Source organism: Eubalaena glacialis, chromosome 1 (genome assembly GCF_028564815.1).
Source record: "Eubalaena glacialis isolate mEubGla1 chromosome 1, mEubGla1.1.hap2.+ XY, whole genome shotgun sequence".
Lineage (NCBI taxonomy): Eukaryota > Metazoa > Chordata > Mammalia > Artiodactyla > Balaenidae > Eubalaena > Eubalaena glacialis.
The window spans coordinates 58669803-58687463 of NC_083716.1; the positions used below are offsets into that span (position 1 = coordinate 58669803).

Consider the following 17661-nt stretch of genomic DNA (forward strand, 5'->3'; position numbering starts at 1 on the left):
CCGGTGGACTCCTCCCTGGGTGTTGATCTAGAAGGGTCATTATAGCACAAAGGCCTTTGTCACAGTTCTGTGTCCAGCACTCCTTCATTTAATGTGCTGCAGAGCTGGGGTCGGGGGGTGGTCTTCTGCTTCTGATGATGGGCTGTTGGACTATAGGGAAGGGGATTTACCTCTGAAGACTTTGGGAAATGTTTTTACATGTGCCCTGAACCAGCCTCCACGAGAGTTCACCTGTGGTGGCCAGTTCTGTGGAGGCAGTCCAGGATGCAGTCCCCCTTGACCCTCACTGGGCCTTTGCTCAGTCTAAATGGGGTCTTGTCATAGAGGCAGCCTGAGAAGTGCAGATTCAAGGGTAAAATGAATGGCCTTGGTTTGCACCACCCCCCTCTCCCTGCCACCACCAACCCACCAAAAAAAGCCAGAAAAGATTTTTTAAAAGGACAGATTGGGAATGGGTTGACCGGTCCTCTCCTCAACAAAGGCCTGAGTCTCTGATATCAGGCCAGAAAGTATTTCTCAGTGCCTCTGTGCATGAAACACTTTTCTAAGTGCCTCGCACATATTGGCTCTATAGTCCTTATAACCACTCTATTATATTTTACAGATCATGACACTGAGGCACAAAAATGAGAAATCACTTTCCAAAGTCACGCAGCTACTAAGTGGTGAGGTCAGCGTTAAACCTCCAGCCTGCCTCTCACCCCTTAAGGGCGCCAGCAACATTTCCTCCCTTACTTGTTCTTTTTCTGCTTCTCTGCCCCAGGGCATATCTGAGCTCTGGTAGATGATACATTCTCCTTAGGGTCTGACTGGTTCTGACTCACACTCCTAGTTTCCTTTGCTATTGAAATTTTATATCACTTTGGGTATTTTTGTGAGTACTTCAGTGAGGAAAGTGATTCCAGCCTGGCTAGCAGCTATCATCTTAACTCAGAAGTCCTCATGGAATTCTTTGCATATAAACTTGATCTTAATGACAGTGCTTATTTTACGGATGAGAAAATCAAAGCCCAGAATGATTAGGCAACCTCCCCCAAGACATAGGACTAGTGATGGCCAAGCAGGAGAGAACTCATCCTTACCCCACTAGAATTTTGCCAGGTGAACTGTCCAAAAAACTGCTGAAGTTAAAAAATGCAGCTGTCTTGCCTAACCTGCTCCCAAAGGTCCATCCATCCTCAAAAGCCACAGGCAAACTTTGACTTGATATTATTTAGCCTGTTTGATTTCTTCTTACACTGGAAAATGGAAAACAGACCCTTAACTGGGATTTTTCTCAAATTAGGCTGTGTGACAAATGTCTTTTTGAGCTCTTTTATTTGACATCCTATTAATTTTTTAAAGCTCCCATTGTCTTGTTCCTGACACACCTGTTATGTTTCAGATGTGAGACAAATGTACACGTGTAGAGGGAAACTTCTTTAATAAGCTATATTCACCTCAGACCACTGAGGTTACGTGAAAGCAAAAGCACCAGGGGATCCACCCTGTCATAAATTGATCTGGCATATTTAATTGACAGAGACTTCTGGTTTAGCCTGTTATCAAAGCATGTGATAAAATTGTTGAACGTGTGGCCTTAATGATCCTCTCGTCATCTCGTTCAAACCGAGAGAGAAGTTCTGCCATTGTTGGACGAGGCAGCTTCCTGGCACTTGGGTTACAGGAGCTCAGAGGCTGTCCTGCCTGGGTCGGGCCGCATTTTCTTACACACACCCAAGGTCCCTGAGCAAGCAGGAGAGGAAGCCATATTTACATCCCAGTTAGCACCGATTATGATAAACACCAACCATTTTGACGTTAGCCCTTAAATAAAAATCCCCTGAATCAGTTTTTAAAAGTCAGGCTCTCATGGCAGAACCAAGTAGGAGAGAAAAGAATTGAATAATTGGAGGCTGCTGTCTTTTCACTTCCCACATAAAATTATTTGAAGAGACAGGCCAGAACTTTAAACAGGAGAGATCAAGGAAAGTTGTAATTTGAATGTCGGTTGTCATGACTTTAGGATGTTTGCTTAAAGGAACACCCCCCTTCTCTTCCCAGACATACTTCAATGACAACATCCTCACCCTGATACGGACCCTGGTGACCGGAGGAGCCACGCCGGAGCTGGAGGCTCTGATTGCCGAGGAGAATGCGCTGCGCGGGGGCTACAGCACCCCCCAGACGCTGGCCAATAGGGACCGCTGCCGCGTGGCCCAGTTAGCACTGCTGGACGGGCCCTTTGCGGACCTGGGGGTGAGTTCAGGGGGCAGAGGGCACCTGAGGTGGCTGTTCAGGAATGGCGGGATCCAAATGTGTCAGACAGTGACAAGCTAGGTCTCTGCCTTTGCTACTTTCTACCGGAAAAGAACTGTAAGAGGTGATGCTTATGGCTTACTGCGTAGCAGGCACTGGGCTTTACATGTGTTCATTCATTTTAATCCCCATGGTGACCCTTTGATGTAGGTTCTCTTATCAGACGCTTTAAGGAAACTGGGGCTCAGAGAGACTGAGGACTGGCCCTATAAGGAATTTGCACTAGGGATCCTGGCTTCAGAGCCTGTGGGCTTACTGACTCCTGTCAGGTACCTTCTGCCACAGATGGGAGGCATCGGGGGGGGGGGGGGCGGGTTCCAAATGCAGCCAAGGCTGGGAGCCTTTTCTACAGGTCTTAGCATGACTCAGGGCTACTTAACCCCAACTGCACATTAATAGGTCTGCCAGAGTGCCTGAACCAGGCTGGTATGTGCAACCCAAAGGGAGACATCGGTCGCCTCTGCAGCAGCGGGGGCATGGGGGAGAGTGAATGGATCCAGCCTCAGAATTAGGTGACCTCGGTCTGGAATTAGAGACATTAAAGAATCCACATGAGATGCTGTTGGTTTGGCCAGCGGGTCTACATGCACATGATAAGCTATGGTGTTCGGAAAACCACCAGTGCTGGGGTCATGCCCAGAATCCTGGGGGCTGAGTACAGCCATCAGTGGTTTTTAAAAGCTCCTCGTGGGCTATTAATTCTGAGGCTGGACCCAGTCACCCTCCCCCATGCCCCTGCTGCTGCAGAGGGACCCATGCCTCCCTTTGGGTTCCACGCACCAGCCTGGTTCAAGCACTCTGGCAGAAGTATGCAGTCTTGACCCTTATTCCCAGCCCAACTCCATGGATGCATTCAAGGGCTGGAGCCACCAGTCTTGGGAGCCAGTAAACCCATTGTACAAACAATAGTGCCACCCAGAGAGTCCAAAGAGTGGAAAAGGAGCCAAGGAAAGGGTCACTTTCTCCATTTCTTCTGAAACCCTGATGCCAACTTGCACTGTATTTTAGTTTGGTTATGGGCAGGGATCTATGCTAGACTGGACTTTTTTAAAAGGCCACCTCCATAGCTAGTGGCTCTTTTTATCATCATTTACTCATGGATACACTTTAAAAGAATAAAGACTTGAAATAATGATAAGATCTGGCTCCTTTTGTGTTCTCTAATGTGATGCCCATCTGAAAATTTCGGTAACAGGAAGGACAGATGCAGTCACTTTATTCCCAGTGAAGTCAGCCTTCGGTGCCCTTCCTATAATAATATCTACCTGAAGCCAAGTGGCTGCAGGAAACCAGCATTTCTGAGTGAATGAGTTTGCTTTCACATTCCGCATCAGGCCCCAGACCCTTGGAAGGTGACTGTGAACTGATTAGAACTGTGAATCCCAGTTATCCAGCCTGCAGACCTCCAGCTCCTGGGGAAACACATTCCCTTCCACCCTTGCCATCTCTGAGGTCTGTAAATTGTGCTTTTCACACAGTCCTTCTCTGAAAGAGTCTGTCACCATAGTACCTGGTGGGGTCTTTTCTCCTGGCAGTGATTTTCATTATCACTCGAGCAGTTTTGACAACACGGTCAGATCACAGTGATTACAGCTGAGCTGGGGCTAAACATCATCACCATTTTGCAGAGCTGGTTTCTTCTCCTCAGCTGAACAGACATCTGAGACCTTCAAGCTTACACCATCACTTAAAATAAGGAGAGGCCCCATCTCCTTAGAGCTGTCATCGCTGCAGATGGAAAACTAGAGAGAACCAGAGGAAAACCCATTATTATCTGATCCCCCAAAGTCACCGGTATTGGTGTAGGCTGTAAACCACACTAACTTCTTCAGCTACGGTTCCTTGGTACAGACCCTCCGACTCAGGAGACACCGAAATGAGCTTTCATTAAAAAGCCGTTTTCTCCCCGGGACCTCTCCTTTCAGGCAAATAAAAATGCTTTTTCTCTCTGTTCTTTTGTTGACTCCCAGGATGGTGGTTGTTATGGTGATCTGTTCTGCAAAGCTCTGAAAACATATAATATGCTTTGTTTTGGAATTTATCGGCTGAGAGATGCTCACCTCAGCACCCCCAGCCAATGCACGAAGAGGTGAGTATGCTTCCACTCTCCCACCCGCAAGGCAGAGACATAAACGCCCTCTCCTGTCCCCCACAATGAGGGCAAAGGTCTACATACACGCTCTCAACGTGCAAATTACTCCGCCCACATTAAATCCGTCACTGAGTTGGTTGGTTGTGGGAAGCTTTTTTCTTTAATTACTAATAGCAGATATAAAGACATTGTGGGAAAAATTCAAGTTTTATGGGATAGTTCCATCCATCACCTAATTACAGAAGTCTGAAGCCAAGCATGTCCTCCAAACTCCTGCTACTGGGATAATTCTGTTGGTACCTAATATAGAAATATTTCATATTGCTACTGTTTAAGGTAAATGGTTCCTTTGCCGTGTCTTAGACACCTATATATATATAATTTTTTTTATTGACGTATAGTTGATTTGCAATGTAGTGTTAACTTCAGGTGTACAGCAAAGTGATTCAGTAATGTGTGTGTGTGTGTGTGTGTGTGTGTGTGTGTGTGTATATATATATATGTTCTTTTTCATAGATACCTATCTTTTTACTTAATGTATTTTTCAATTGACTTATTTTTACTTTTATATATGTATTTTAAAGAAAACTATATATTATTACCTGAAGCGGAAAAAAATAACATTTCATATATGCTAGCTATATTTCTCTAATATGCATTAAAGTACATTCATAGCAGCCTAAAATTAAAAGTACATCCTAGAATTGCCAAAATCAGTGTGTTCATGTAATATACCCCAGGAAACAATGCCCTAGAGATGAGTGTCTCTCAGACCTGCTTGCGTAGTAGAATCACTGCAGGTACTTTTTAAAAGTAGTCTGATGACTCTGACGTAACTGGTATGGAATGAAAATATGTAGTTTTAATGCCCAGAGATTACAGTTGAGCTGGAGTTGAGCATAATTGCTGTACACCAGTGGGTTCTCAAAGTTAGGTGAACGTGAGAATCATCTGTAAAGCTTGTTAAAACACAAATTGCTGGACCCCATGCTCAGAGTGTCTGACTCAGTAGGTCTTGGGTGGTGTTGCTTAAGAATTGGCATTTTAACAGCAAGGACCTACTGTATAGCGCAGGGAACTATATTCAATACCTTGTAATAACCTATAATGGAAAAGAACCTGAAAAAGAACATATATATATATATATATATATAGAGAGAGAGAGAGAGAGAGAGAGAGAGAGCTGAATCACTTTGCTGTACCCCTGAAACTAACACAACATTGTAAATCAACTATACTTCAATTAAAAAAAAGAATTTGCATTTTTAGGAAGTTCCCAGATGATGCTGATATGTCTGGCCTGAGGACCACCATTTTGAAATCCCCTGCTAGAAATGAAACAAAGTGAGTTTTAGTTATGTCTGGTGTTAACCAGGGAAAAACGTGATCAAATTGAGGAGAACAGTTAAAGCCTGAGGGACACATAGGCAGGGAGGTGTTTTATATTCTTCCATTAAATGAAATCCTCTACCAAGGTTGATTTTTAAAAGATAAAGAGGGAGGGAGGACTAAGATTTTGCTAGATCATGGTAAACAAAGATCCTGTGACATGTGTCTGAGATTGTGAGAACATTCTAGAATGAGAGATGCAGTGCAGTCCTGGAAACCTCCTGCATGCACTCGGGCCACTCAGGATCAGAAGGGAACTTGATATTGTATTGAAAGGAGTACGTAGACCCCAGGAAGTACCGTTTGGTTCTCCCATGACTGGCACTAATTCAGCATCTCTGCCAGGGCTCATGGCTGACTTCCTCTGTTGAGCTAAACAGAGGAAGAGGTTGTTCCACTTGGAAGATACTGTTTAAGGCCTTGGACCAGCTGGAAGTCCATCTCCCAGATCCTCGGGTAGACCTGGTTTGGTTCAGAGGTGAAATCTCCACCGAGTTATCCTCATTCTATGACCTCTTTGCTCTCCGCGTCCAGGTATGTCATCACCAACCCCCCGTACGAGTTTGAGCTCGTGCCGACGGACCTGATCTTCTGCTTAATGCAGTTTGACCACAACGCCGGCCAGTCCCGGGCCAGCCTCTCCCATTCCTCCCACTCGTCCCAGTCCTCCAGCAAGAAGAGCTCCTCCGTTCACTCCATCCCATCCACAGCAAACCGACAGAACCGGCCCAAGTCCCGGGAGTCCCGAGACAAACAGAAGTACGTGCAGGAAGAGCGGCTCTGATATGTGTATCCACTGCCTCTGTGTGTGAAACTGTATCTGCCACTCATTTTCCCAGTGGGTGTTTCCAACAGTAACTTTCCCCATTTTCCCCTGTAGTCCCCCCCACCTTTTCTTTACACATATTTGCATATGTATGATAGTGTGCATGTGGTTGTCATTTTTATTCCACCACCATAAAACCCTTGAGCACAACAGCAAATAAGCAGACGGACCAAAAGTTATTTATGATTCTAGGGGGAAAATAACCCTAAGGCATGCTCCAGACATAAATAGCTCTCACTGCAGGAATGAGTTCACAGATAAGAAGGGAGCGTTTGTGATCCACATCAGTTATGCAAAGCAAGTTTAGTTAATGTAGAAGAAAAGTTTATTCTGATGTATAAGCATTATCAGGGTGCTTTGGGTTTTCTTTTTGTTGTTGTTTTTCTTTCTCTTTTTTTTCTTTTTATATACACACAATAATATATACACACATGTTTATTTGAAACAAGCAACCAAAACATATTGGTTTTTTCCACTCTCTGGGCCGAAGTATCACGAAGCATTTGAAAGGCTTTTGCCATTTATGTAGATGATGATGAAGCACCTGCTTGTTAGAACATTGGAGATTGTTTTTAGTTACTCACCAAGGCCTTTTGTCCCAGAGCTAGCTTCCTTTGGGAGTTCATATGAACATTTCTTCCCTTACTGTGGAGGAAAGAATAGTTCCCTTCGTGGAAGTATCAAATGCTAGTCATTTAATTTAAGTGAAAAGAGGTTTGATTGCATATTAAATTGTTATTCTGTCTCCTTATGCTGCCATATGAATAGCTATTTTTTTCTCTCACTTTTGACATTTGGGATGAAAAGCCATATGTATCATAAATATCAGATGTAAGTCATTAAAAACTGCCTTCCTGGGACTTTTACATCTTTTAAAAGGTGAATTACTTACCTTATGTACAGAATAAATAATGCTCAGGAAAGAGCAAGTATTTTTCCACGCATTCTCAGGGGACCTTTTTAACTCCCCTTTGTTTGATTAGTTAGGGCCCCAGTGCCAGGGACGAGCAAAGGCTGGGGCTGCGGTAGAGAGGGGAAGGTAAACCCAGCGGCAGATCATGTTTTTCTAGGAGCCGACATGCTAAATAAATCAGAATGTAGGAGGATCAAGCCACAGTTGACTCAACAAAGACAAAAGCCAGCTACTACCTTCAACTGTTGGCACAGCTGCATGATGCTGGCTCTCCCAAAGCAGAAAGCTGGTGGGAAAAGTTCCTCATCGTCAATTTCTTTAACGTAGCCAATCCACTTAGGCAGGTGAATGACAGTCATAGAGAATGACCCCCTTGTCATTACCAGATGGGAGAGAAGAAAAAGAGTGCAACAGTGAGCCAAATACATTTTGGTATAATTATTTTTTCTTTCATTTTCTTTCTTTTTTTTAAAGTTAGTAAGCATGAGGGAAAAGGTAGAAAAATAACCCTTTTTTCAATATATAGTTGTCAGATATTTTATGCATGCAAATCATGCTTTAGGCAGTACAGTCGTTCTTAAAAATCGGCCAACTCCACCATGACCAAATTCTTGTATGGATGGACTAGCCCTGGGCTGCTATATACGTATTTGAAATGTTTACTTGAAAACAAATTCCATCAAACAGCATAGGGTGGAGGGGAGGAGAAAAATGTCACAGCTGTAACCGTCTCTAAAAAGGTGTTTTTATGGTGAATGTTTTGGGTTTAGATTTTGGATCCCCTGTCCCCCCAAGCGTGATAGTTTTGGAGATTTGCTTGCTGTGTGAATTGACAAGCACTTTTACTGACAAAATGGTGAGGCTCAGTCAGAACGTTCGTCCCCACACCCAAGACAGAGCAGTGCAGTGTTGCAGTCAGTACTGGGGTGGGGAATCATTGTATACATGTATATTAAAAAGCCCTATGAGTGGAAGACTTTTTTCAAATTATTTTTGTCCCTATATATATTGACTTATATATTACATATAACTGTCTTTTTATATATAACTATATATATATACACATATATACAGATATATGTGTGTGTGTGTATATATATATATAAACACGTACACACACACACACACACACACACACATATCCCCTAGTTTTGGATCATGAAGAGCTCTTCATACGTTCTTTGCAAAGGAGGTTATAAAGTTATGCCCTCAGAACATTTATAACTATAAGAATGTGCCAGTTAAAGTGCTCAGCAGGAAATATGACAGTTTAAAAGCATTGTAAAACTCACATAGCTTACTTCTCTCTCTAAAGTGCAACAAGGATGAATAGAATGGGCCAAGGTATGACAATTAATGGTTCTGCATGACCTAGCCACTGCTGGGGGTTTTCTTCTATAACGTTGTCCTTGTGAAAACTTTTGTGAAATTAAAAAAAAAAAAAAAGGAGTTACAAATTTTATTCTGTTATTGGTTTGTTTATTTTTATTTCTATTGTTCTGTTTGTGGTTTTATTTATTTATTTTGCTTTTTTTTTTTTCCTCCCCATCTCCCTGCCTCTTCCCTTCCTTCTTCTCCACCTTCCTCCACTTTCTAAATTGCTGAGCGCAATGAGGCTGTCCTGCTGCTACCGCTAGACCCCTTAGAGTTTGTTTTGGTGTTCCTGGGTTTGGGGTTGGGTAATCTGGGGGAAACTTCTCTCCATCTGGCTTGCCTTTCAATCTGCACGTGGCCTCCCCCCCCCACCTTGGTACCTTGCTCCAAGTCCAAAAGCATTTTCCCATCAAGAAACCCAGCTTCCTCCACTTCCCCCCATTATCACCACCCCAACCCAGTCCCCCATCAGTCTGTCCACTTTTCTGTGTTTATCTTGGCAAGACCGACTAAATCAAGTGATGATGCCAGGTGATAAGTTTTTCTGGAAAACATTTGCAGCTATTCCACTTGGCAAACTTGCTTCTTGGTAAATAGTTTACCCTCCTTTCGATTTAAACCAGGAGGGTTATTAATGGTAAAAAGCATTGGTCTCCTTGCAGTTGGATCAGTATGACCCCCAAATTAAAGCTGTTCAGCTGGATGTATCAACTCAGTAGCCCACACCCAGTCATCTGGGGGTTGATGATTCAGTCTCTATATTACCTGGGTCTCTTCTCCCACCTGCCTTTCAGACATTTGTGAAATCCCAACCACAGATTGGGCAGATAGAGAGAAGTAAATCCAAAATGTGTTTTTTATACAATCTGTTAGCAGCTCTGATGAGAGGACCTTGTGACGGGAATGGAGTGGGAACAGAGTGTGACTTGTGGTGAAATTTTGGGATTTTCCCTGGACTTCAGGCGTACAGTTGAGAGTTGATTGTACTTGGCTAATGATATATTCAGTGATGAAAAAGGTATCATTATTACTTCTATTTTTTATGAGCCCAAACTACTATATTGTTCTTTCCTCAATTGAATGAAGAATCTCTTCCATGGGTTTTCATGTGACCCCAAACTTCTCATCCTTCTTTCAGGTTCTCTTAGGAAGGAGGCATACAAGGTTTTCATATGATGTCTCTCCTCTTCCCCCTTTCCACCCAAAAAATAAACAAGTAGGTCAGGGTGGAAAGCGAAAGAGTTTTTGAAGAGAAAGGATGTGCACTTAAAGAGAACAATAGCTAGAAACTCAATTATCTGCACTATTCTAAAAGAGAAGCAATTTGTAAGCCATTCAGTTCAATTTGTTTTAGGCTTTGAAAGGGGTGAACCTTAAGTAAGTGGATAGACCAGGAGGCACAGTGAAACCCTCTCAGCCTCAACACTCAGGTGATCATGAAATCAACATCCCTAATGACTGCTACCCAGGGTCCTTCCTGAAACCAGTTCAAATGGATAAAGAGAAACTTGGACCCTTATAGTTCGATTTCTACCATTATTGGGAGAGGTTTCAAATTCTATTATGAATATTACAGGTTATGACCCAGAACCTTACTCTCAATAGGTGCTCAATAAATATTTTTGAAATAAATGGACCTTAAAAATTCTTATACCTTTAATCGTTTGATAAGTCATCTTCACCTCCTTGGCTTATCTTAGCCAATTTCAAGGAATGCCTGTAGATGGTTCACGATGCTGTCATGTTGTTGGCACTTTCTCAAGCTGAGTACACAACTTCCGAGAAAGGGGAACACCCCCGTAAGTTCAGTGAGTGGAGAGACTGACTCTGCCTCCCGCCAGCATCCTCAAGATCCCAGATGACCAGAGGAACCTTTTGATGGGCTCTTCTTCAGCATGGGAAAAGCCGAAAGGTGTCTGCATCCCAATAGAGACAATTAAATCAACCTGCCAGGTTCCTATAGCAACAGGCTCCTGAAGGAGAAAGAAGAGAGTGCAGAAACGTCAGGGCCTGCGGAAATCAAGACAGGGTAAAAAAATCAATGTCTCAATCAGCTTCTTTCAGCCCATTCCTGCTTTGTCATAAGATGATGAAGTAGCTGTGGGCACCTGTCACTAACTTGGTAGACTATCTCCCACCAGGAGATTGTACATCCATCACACAGGGAGGTGAGAGGGATCATCCCCTACCGCCTGAAAGGGAGGAGTGAAAAGTCCACCCTTGGGGTGTCAGCTGGATCAAGCCACAGAAGAGGGCCAGGAGGGAGCAATTGTTCTGCCTAGGGAATGGCAGCATCGGCCTTACAGTTAAAAGGGGCAAATAGAGTCATACTGGACAATTGCAAAGGAGCGAGACAGTTTTCGTAAGTAAAAACTGCTCTGGTTCTGGTGCAATTTTCACTTCTGTGAAATAACCATACTTTGCCCATGGAGAGGAAAGGAGGCAGTATGTGTGGGTGGGGTCCTCTGGCACCTTGGGGTCTGCTAGGCAGGGGGCGGGGGAAGGCCAGACTAGCTCTCAGAAGTGTGAGATGTGAAACCACACAACGTTACCTTTGAAGGCTTGAGCTCCTTGTTAGCTCTTACTGTTCTCAACTGTTATCTCTATCCAAATGGAATCTTTCCCTTTCAAGCCCTTTCTCTCTGAACTTCAGCTTGTGGTACAGCGAGAAAAGGCCCAATTATTCCAAGTACCTTTGCTGTATCATCATCTCCCCTTTCATGCTCCCTTCTCTGGAGAGTAGTTAAGTGAAAAGGCCAAATCCCACAGCACTGACAACCCACAGAGCCAGCAAAGAGACTCTGTTTTCACAGTGCAGCCTGTTGCTCTGCTTCTGGGTCCCCAGGCAGTTATGTCAGCCCAGGTCTCAAGCCCTTCCCTGCCGTAGCCTACTCCCTTGGGATTCCTCATGGCTGGACGAAGTCCTGACCCTTGTTCTAGACCCTTGAATGTCAGTGATGAAAGTAGCAATGGAAGACTCAGATGGCTTGCAGGTGGGGTAGGGCCCCTGTCAGGTTGAAAGCCAATATTTCAGACACAAGTACCACTGAAGGATGTCACTCCTGCCTCTCCTCCCCTTCCCAAGGAAGGCTACCCAACCGAATCCTTCTCCATCATCTCTGCTGCCAAAATCCCCTTTCTTCTGGCCAGCACCCAAGTTTATACACCTCAGTTCTCCACCCTAGTTTATCTGCAATCACACCAAAAGGTATCACCTATCCTTATGTCGTCCTTTAGCACTGAGAGTACTCATATCCATGCTGACCTTATACTAAAAACTAACAAACGCCAAGTGCTTACCATGGGCTAGACACTCTTCCAAGCACTTTATGTATATTAACTCCTTCAATTCTCGAGATAACCTCAGATGTAGATGCTGTTAGTATTTCCATTTGAAAGATACAGGATCCAAGGGACAGGTTTGTTCAAAGTCACCCAGCCAGGAAGTGCCAGAGAGGTATTTAAAACTAAAGTCCATGAACTTTATGCTATAATGCCCCCTAATATTACTAATAATACTGACAGTCTTAACAGTTCACATTGACTTACCATGTATGTGGATAAGTGCTTCATGGACACTAGCCCCTTTCATCCAAACAACACCATTAGGAAGGTCCATTAGCCCCATTTTACAGATGAGAAACTGAAGTTAAGATAAATTATGTAACACCCCGCTCGGAGCCACACAACTAGTACATGAGAGAACCAGATCCCCTTGACCTTAACCTACTGCTCTATGCCATCTCCTTGGTTGCAGTGGATGGCTTATGGCATGGCTGGCCTTGATAGGTGACACCTCCCAATGGCAGTGTCACATCTCTCTGCAGTTATTTTCTGGGTTTGATCTTGTTCTACCAGATCACTTGCCACAGACTGTTAAATGCCACTCCTTCCCTGACTTCAGGCACTTCCCACAGTCTATTCACAGTGATGACATCATGCATCACATCTTCAAGAAGCTTATTAACAAATGGATTTCTTTTTCTTTGGCAGGGAGGAGGCCCTCAAAACCAGATCCATTGCCCTTCTCATCCTAGGGATGAAAATAAAGCCCCCCAGAAATCTTTTTGGCTCGTGGGATGAGGCAGGGAGAGGAGACCAGCTCAGGGATTTGGATCGACCCTGGACCACTTCAGCACTCACGTGAATTCCTTCCCTGAGTACTCTTCCTTAAGGCCAATTTTGTAGGCACCCAGTGGTGCGGCTCCTTTGGAAGGCACAATTCGATAAACCAAAGTTTCATTGTCATAGCAAAGCTCTCTCCATTGGAGCAGAATGACCGGCAGTCGTTAAAGTGTGGTTCCTCTCAAGCCCTTTGGGAGAAACACCTTTGCCCCCAGACATTTTAGTAAAATGCTCAGAGCATTCATCTATTTCCATTTCTTCAACATCATATCTAACCAAGTCTCCAACAAAACAGCTGTTTACATCTTATGAGGCACCCGAATTAAAAAGCCTGTTTCTCAGGCATAACGAAAACCTCAGCCCGTCACCAGGATACACTTCAACACAACTCCTTTTTGTGTTGAAGCTGAATGGCCAAAACACAGGGAGAACTCTGCTTAGATTATATTTATGGCAAGAAATGTAAAAGGAAAGAGAGAAAGAAGCTTAAATGGGGAAATAATGCTCTCTTTCTTACAGACAGCAGGAGGAAATTGATATTCTCTCTGCCGTGAAAGGTCAAAACGCCAACTTTGAATTGAACTGTAAAGACTAAATTCTGAACAATTATTCTCTGCAGCAGTTGTAAAAATTTCAGCAAATTGCAGCTGTCTTAGGTCTTTCACCCAGAAGGCCTACTCATTTCCATCGGTAGAGTTCACTCTCCCTTCCAACCTGGCATGTCCAACCTAGCACTAAATCCCTTTGCAAAATCTGTCCACAGAAGGGCGCGGCCAAAATCAAGGGCAGCTCAGGCAAACAGCACAGACACTGGGTTCAGCTCTTCTGAAAATCATCTTTATACATAAACCATTGGAAAAAGTCATGGTTTGAAATTGTTTCAGCGGCCTGGCAATGCTTTTAAAACATGATAACCATCATACTTTACTCCTCTCTGAAAGGTTAGTTTAATCGTAGATCACAAAAAAATTGGTTTCCACAAATGCATAATGGTTCATCTGTGTCACACTTGAACTAAATGCTTTTTTAAATGGAGCTGAAATTATTTTGATGTGTACACAGTCCCGGATTTCTATACAACCTTTTTTAACCAGCCCATCAGGAACCTTGCCTCTAAAGCCTCATTAATAATTCAGATGTGCTGATGACTTTAAAAGATCTATGGAATTGAAGCTTAGGAAAAAAAAAAGCTCTGCTTGACAAAAAGATAAATGAATGTAGAAAGAAGCTGTAGGAGTCTGGCAAGCTGTAGATCATCTCAGAACAGATTGTAACTTTATCATTCTGTCAGGGGGAATAATTTAAAGCACTTAATCAGTTAGCTTCACTGTGAGGATGTAGCATTATGAATTCCTATCGTCCAATCTGTTCAAATCAAAGTGAACTTAATTATAATAGGTGAGAGAGCCAGTGCAGGAAGGAGAGAGAGGGGTGGAGAATGATCCAAGAGGCAGGAAGTTTCCTGGGGGGCGTAAACCAAGCTGCTGAACAAAGGTTAGTGAGTGAGCTTTCACCAAGGCTCATCCTGGTTCCAGCTCGGTGTCTACAATGGGGGCTCAGGGCACTGGACACAGCAAGAGGAAGCATGGTCCAATGAGAGACAAGGAGAGTGGTCATGAGCTGACCATACATACCGGATCTATAAATCATTAGCCATGCAGGGACACACACACACACACACACACACACACGCACACGGTCCTCTATCATGATCAAGCCAGGTGAGCAATTTTGTTAACGTATTCATCCAGGACCACTGACAAGGCAGTTATGAATTGTTCTGATAGGCAGAAAAGAAGGCCAGAGAGGCCATTGTCTCTATAGCAGTGGGTGTGCTTGAAAGCTTTTTCCCTTTTTCTTTACTTTTCCTAAGCTACTAAAATGAGGCATATGATTCTCAAGTTTGAATGCACTATTTGCCCCAGTCCCTTTGTATCTGTACACATGGCTGATTTCCCAGAAAATTCCAATCGTAGAAAGAGGCGGGGATGAGGGCTGAGTCTTATGAAATAGCACTAAACTGCCAGGAGGATGCTAGGCCATTTTCATCCTCACCCCAGCCTCTGAATGCCCTGACTCAGCATTCTCTCTCAGCCATCTTTGGATTTAGGGTGGAAATGAAATGCCAAGACTTCGTCAAGCTCCCTTGTTGACAGCTTGGGTGATTATAGTCGGTTAAGACAGTGCCACTAGGAATTCTTTTCATAACTTTATAGCAACATAGAATTTTCTTTCTTGAAATTAAAGCCATCTCAAAAGCCTCTGAAAACATTGGTTGCTATTCTGATTTTTCACTCTCATTGACCAGCAAAAATCTGTGGGCTTACTTTAAGATCCCCAAAACTGGCTGCAGAAGAAACAAAAGAGTGGTATGATTGAGATATACCTTTAAGTATGCTTGTACAAGCAAAGAAGGAGATCCTGCATAAGATTCTAGATCACTCAGCCTGCGGAAGGGACAATGTCCCTCAGTTTCCACTCAAATCAATGGATGCACAAATCTTTCTTTAGGTGCAATGCCCATACCTAATATTTGTTATATTCGCCATCTCCTCACCACCAAAGCTTTTTAGGCCAAGAAAGGAACCCCAGAGAACACTGCCAGAGTTAGTCTTCCAACCCCTCTTTATTCCCTGAAGTCCACCCCTGGTGCCTCCAGGTCCCGATAGCCCATTGGTTCATCACTTGCTACGGGCAGCTGAGGTATGTTTCAGGTTCCGGGGTTCTCCCTACACTGCACTGTCTCTCTTACCAATTACTCACTGTCAGCTTCTCTCGATTACCTTTTTTGCATTTTTCAATGAACTTTCCAAAGTCTTTGCCCTAGGACTAATTAAGCTTCTCATTTCTCCTTCTTGTTCTCTATCCGTTTTGCCCTTTAGCAGAAAAGAAATGGTTTACAGATGAACTGGATAATGCCTATCCCAGAAACATTCAAATCAAGCCCATGAGTACCCACATGGCTAACCAGATCAACCAATATAAATCCACAAGCAGCTTGATTCCACCAATCAGAGAAGTTGAAGATGAATGTTGACTCCCAGGAGACCAGAACTATTTTTTTAAAGCCTGACAAACTTCATAAATGGTGACGTGACTTTTCTTCCTCTTACACGCTGAATCACTGGTGGAAACGTTAGGATAAGCAAGAATTGCAAGAAAAATAAAGTAGACAGATCTTTCTCTTTGCCTTGAATATTGCTTCCATGTATTTTGGAAAAGAAAATGATTTCATTTATAAATGAACATACTAAAATAGTCATGTATAGCCTCTAGCATTTTAAATTATTTTTATTTATTAGAAGGAAAATATATTTTTTCTTTTTTTTCCATTGTCATATATATTCCCTATAGCTAACAATGCAAACTCAAAAGGAATGTGGCCAGACTCCTTATGCATATTTCTCTTCTTTCTCTCTTTTTCTTTGAGGAGAATGATGGTCACCACCACAGTTAATTATAATTAAGGGAAATGGATTATTAAGACAACTTTAAAATGGTCCAATAATGTAAACATGTATTTTAGTAAATTTAAAAAAGAAGACAAAAGAGGGCAGGTGAATTTCCTAGATGGGTATGTATTTTGGCTGTACTGACACCAGCTCTTAATAAATGGAAAGTTACTTATTTTCGAAAGTCATATTTTTGTAGTTTTAGTTTTCATCCTGTATTTCTCATCCTTTTGTTCATATATTTAAAGGGAAGACCTTCTTGCAGCTTTTCTACAAATGCCAGATCGTGTTTACCCTGCCAACTAACAATACCAGGAGGGTTGTGAGCATGCCTGGGACGTGGAAGTTGAGGACCAGATGCACAGAAGACATTTCTCTGTTTGTTGTTCTAATGGTGGGGACTCCTTCCTACATGCTGTTATGCTTCTCATTTCGTACCTCCAAACCAACCAAGCAGTAATTGCAACTTTGGAAAGGTCTGGTGGACTCTCTCCCCATTCCCCAAGTCCAGGGCTTTTAGCCTGAAAGTTTGTGAACACCAATGAATAGTTTTACTTAACCACAGGATATGATAACACATTCATGCTATTCACTGAGTTTTTGTGTAAAAGCCAGAAAAGTTCCATGATCGAGGAGATGACTTTTGCCCAGATCTAAATTTTGCAGGCTTTCCTTTAGTTGCTGGGACAAAACACACAAACTTGTTACAGCAACCTAAAAAATAATAACAACAAAAGGACAGCAATGAATGCACTTAATACAGACTGTTAGAAAAAGCCTTTGAAAATTAGCAGCAATGAAATCTAATGTATCAGCCACTTCAAACTGTGGTCAAAAAGATTTTTCTAACCATCAGACACAATTCCGATGTCTCTGAGCTCTGCTGTTGCTTGCATGCTCAGTGTAATGGCGTCCCGGCAATTGTTCCATTCCAAATGATTTTCAACTTCAAAATGATCAATCTTTGATAGAAACATCAGGATCTCTCTGGAGCAGCATGGATGTGATAGTGATTTTTATTTTCTTAAAAATGTAAACTGTGGACACTTGAAGAAACCAAACTAACCAAAATATCCCCCAAAGTCCCATGCTATCTATTCCATTAGGCCATGACCCCGTGGTACGTAGTATGTTACAGCAAATCAGATCAGAGCCAAGCAATGAAATCATCATGAAAACATAGGTCCACTGA

The 17661-nt window shown here is 43.0% G+C and overlaps 1 protein-coding gene across 2 annotated transcripts in view; it reads left to right on the forward strand.

The window, feature by feature from the left end:
• Positions 1-6953, forward strand: part of KCNMA1 (potassium calcium-activated channel subfamily M alpha 1) — a 735999-nt gene extending 729046 nt beyond the window's left edge. For both annotated transcript variants that reach the window (XM_061197119.1, XM_061197100.1), the window contains 3 exons: positions 2044-2238; positions 4269-4387; positions 6314-6953. In XM_061197119.1, coding sequence (XP_061053102.1) covers positions 2044-2238; positions 4269-4387; positions 6314-6563 — 564 coding nt within the window. In that variant the 3' untranslated portion in view covers positions 6564-6953. The remainder of the gene's footprint in view (positions 1-2043; positions 2239-4268; positions 4388-6313) is intronic.
• Positions 6954-17661: the final 10708 nt, after the last annotated feature.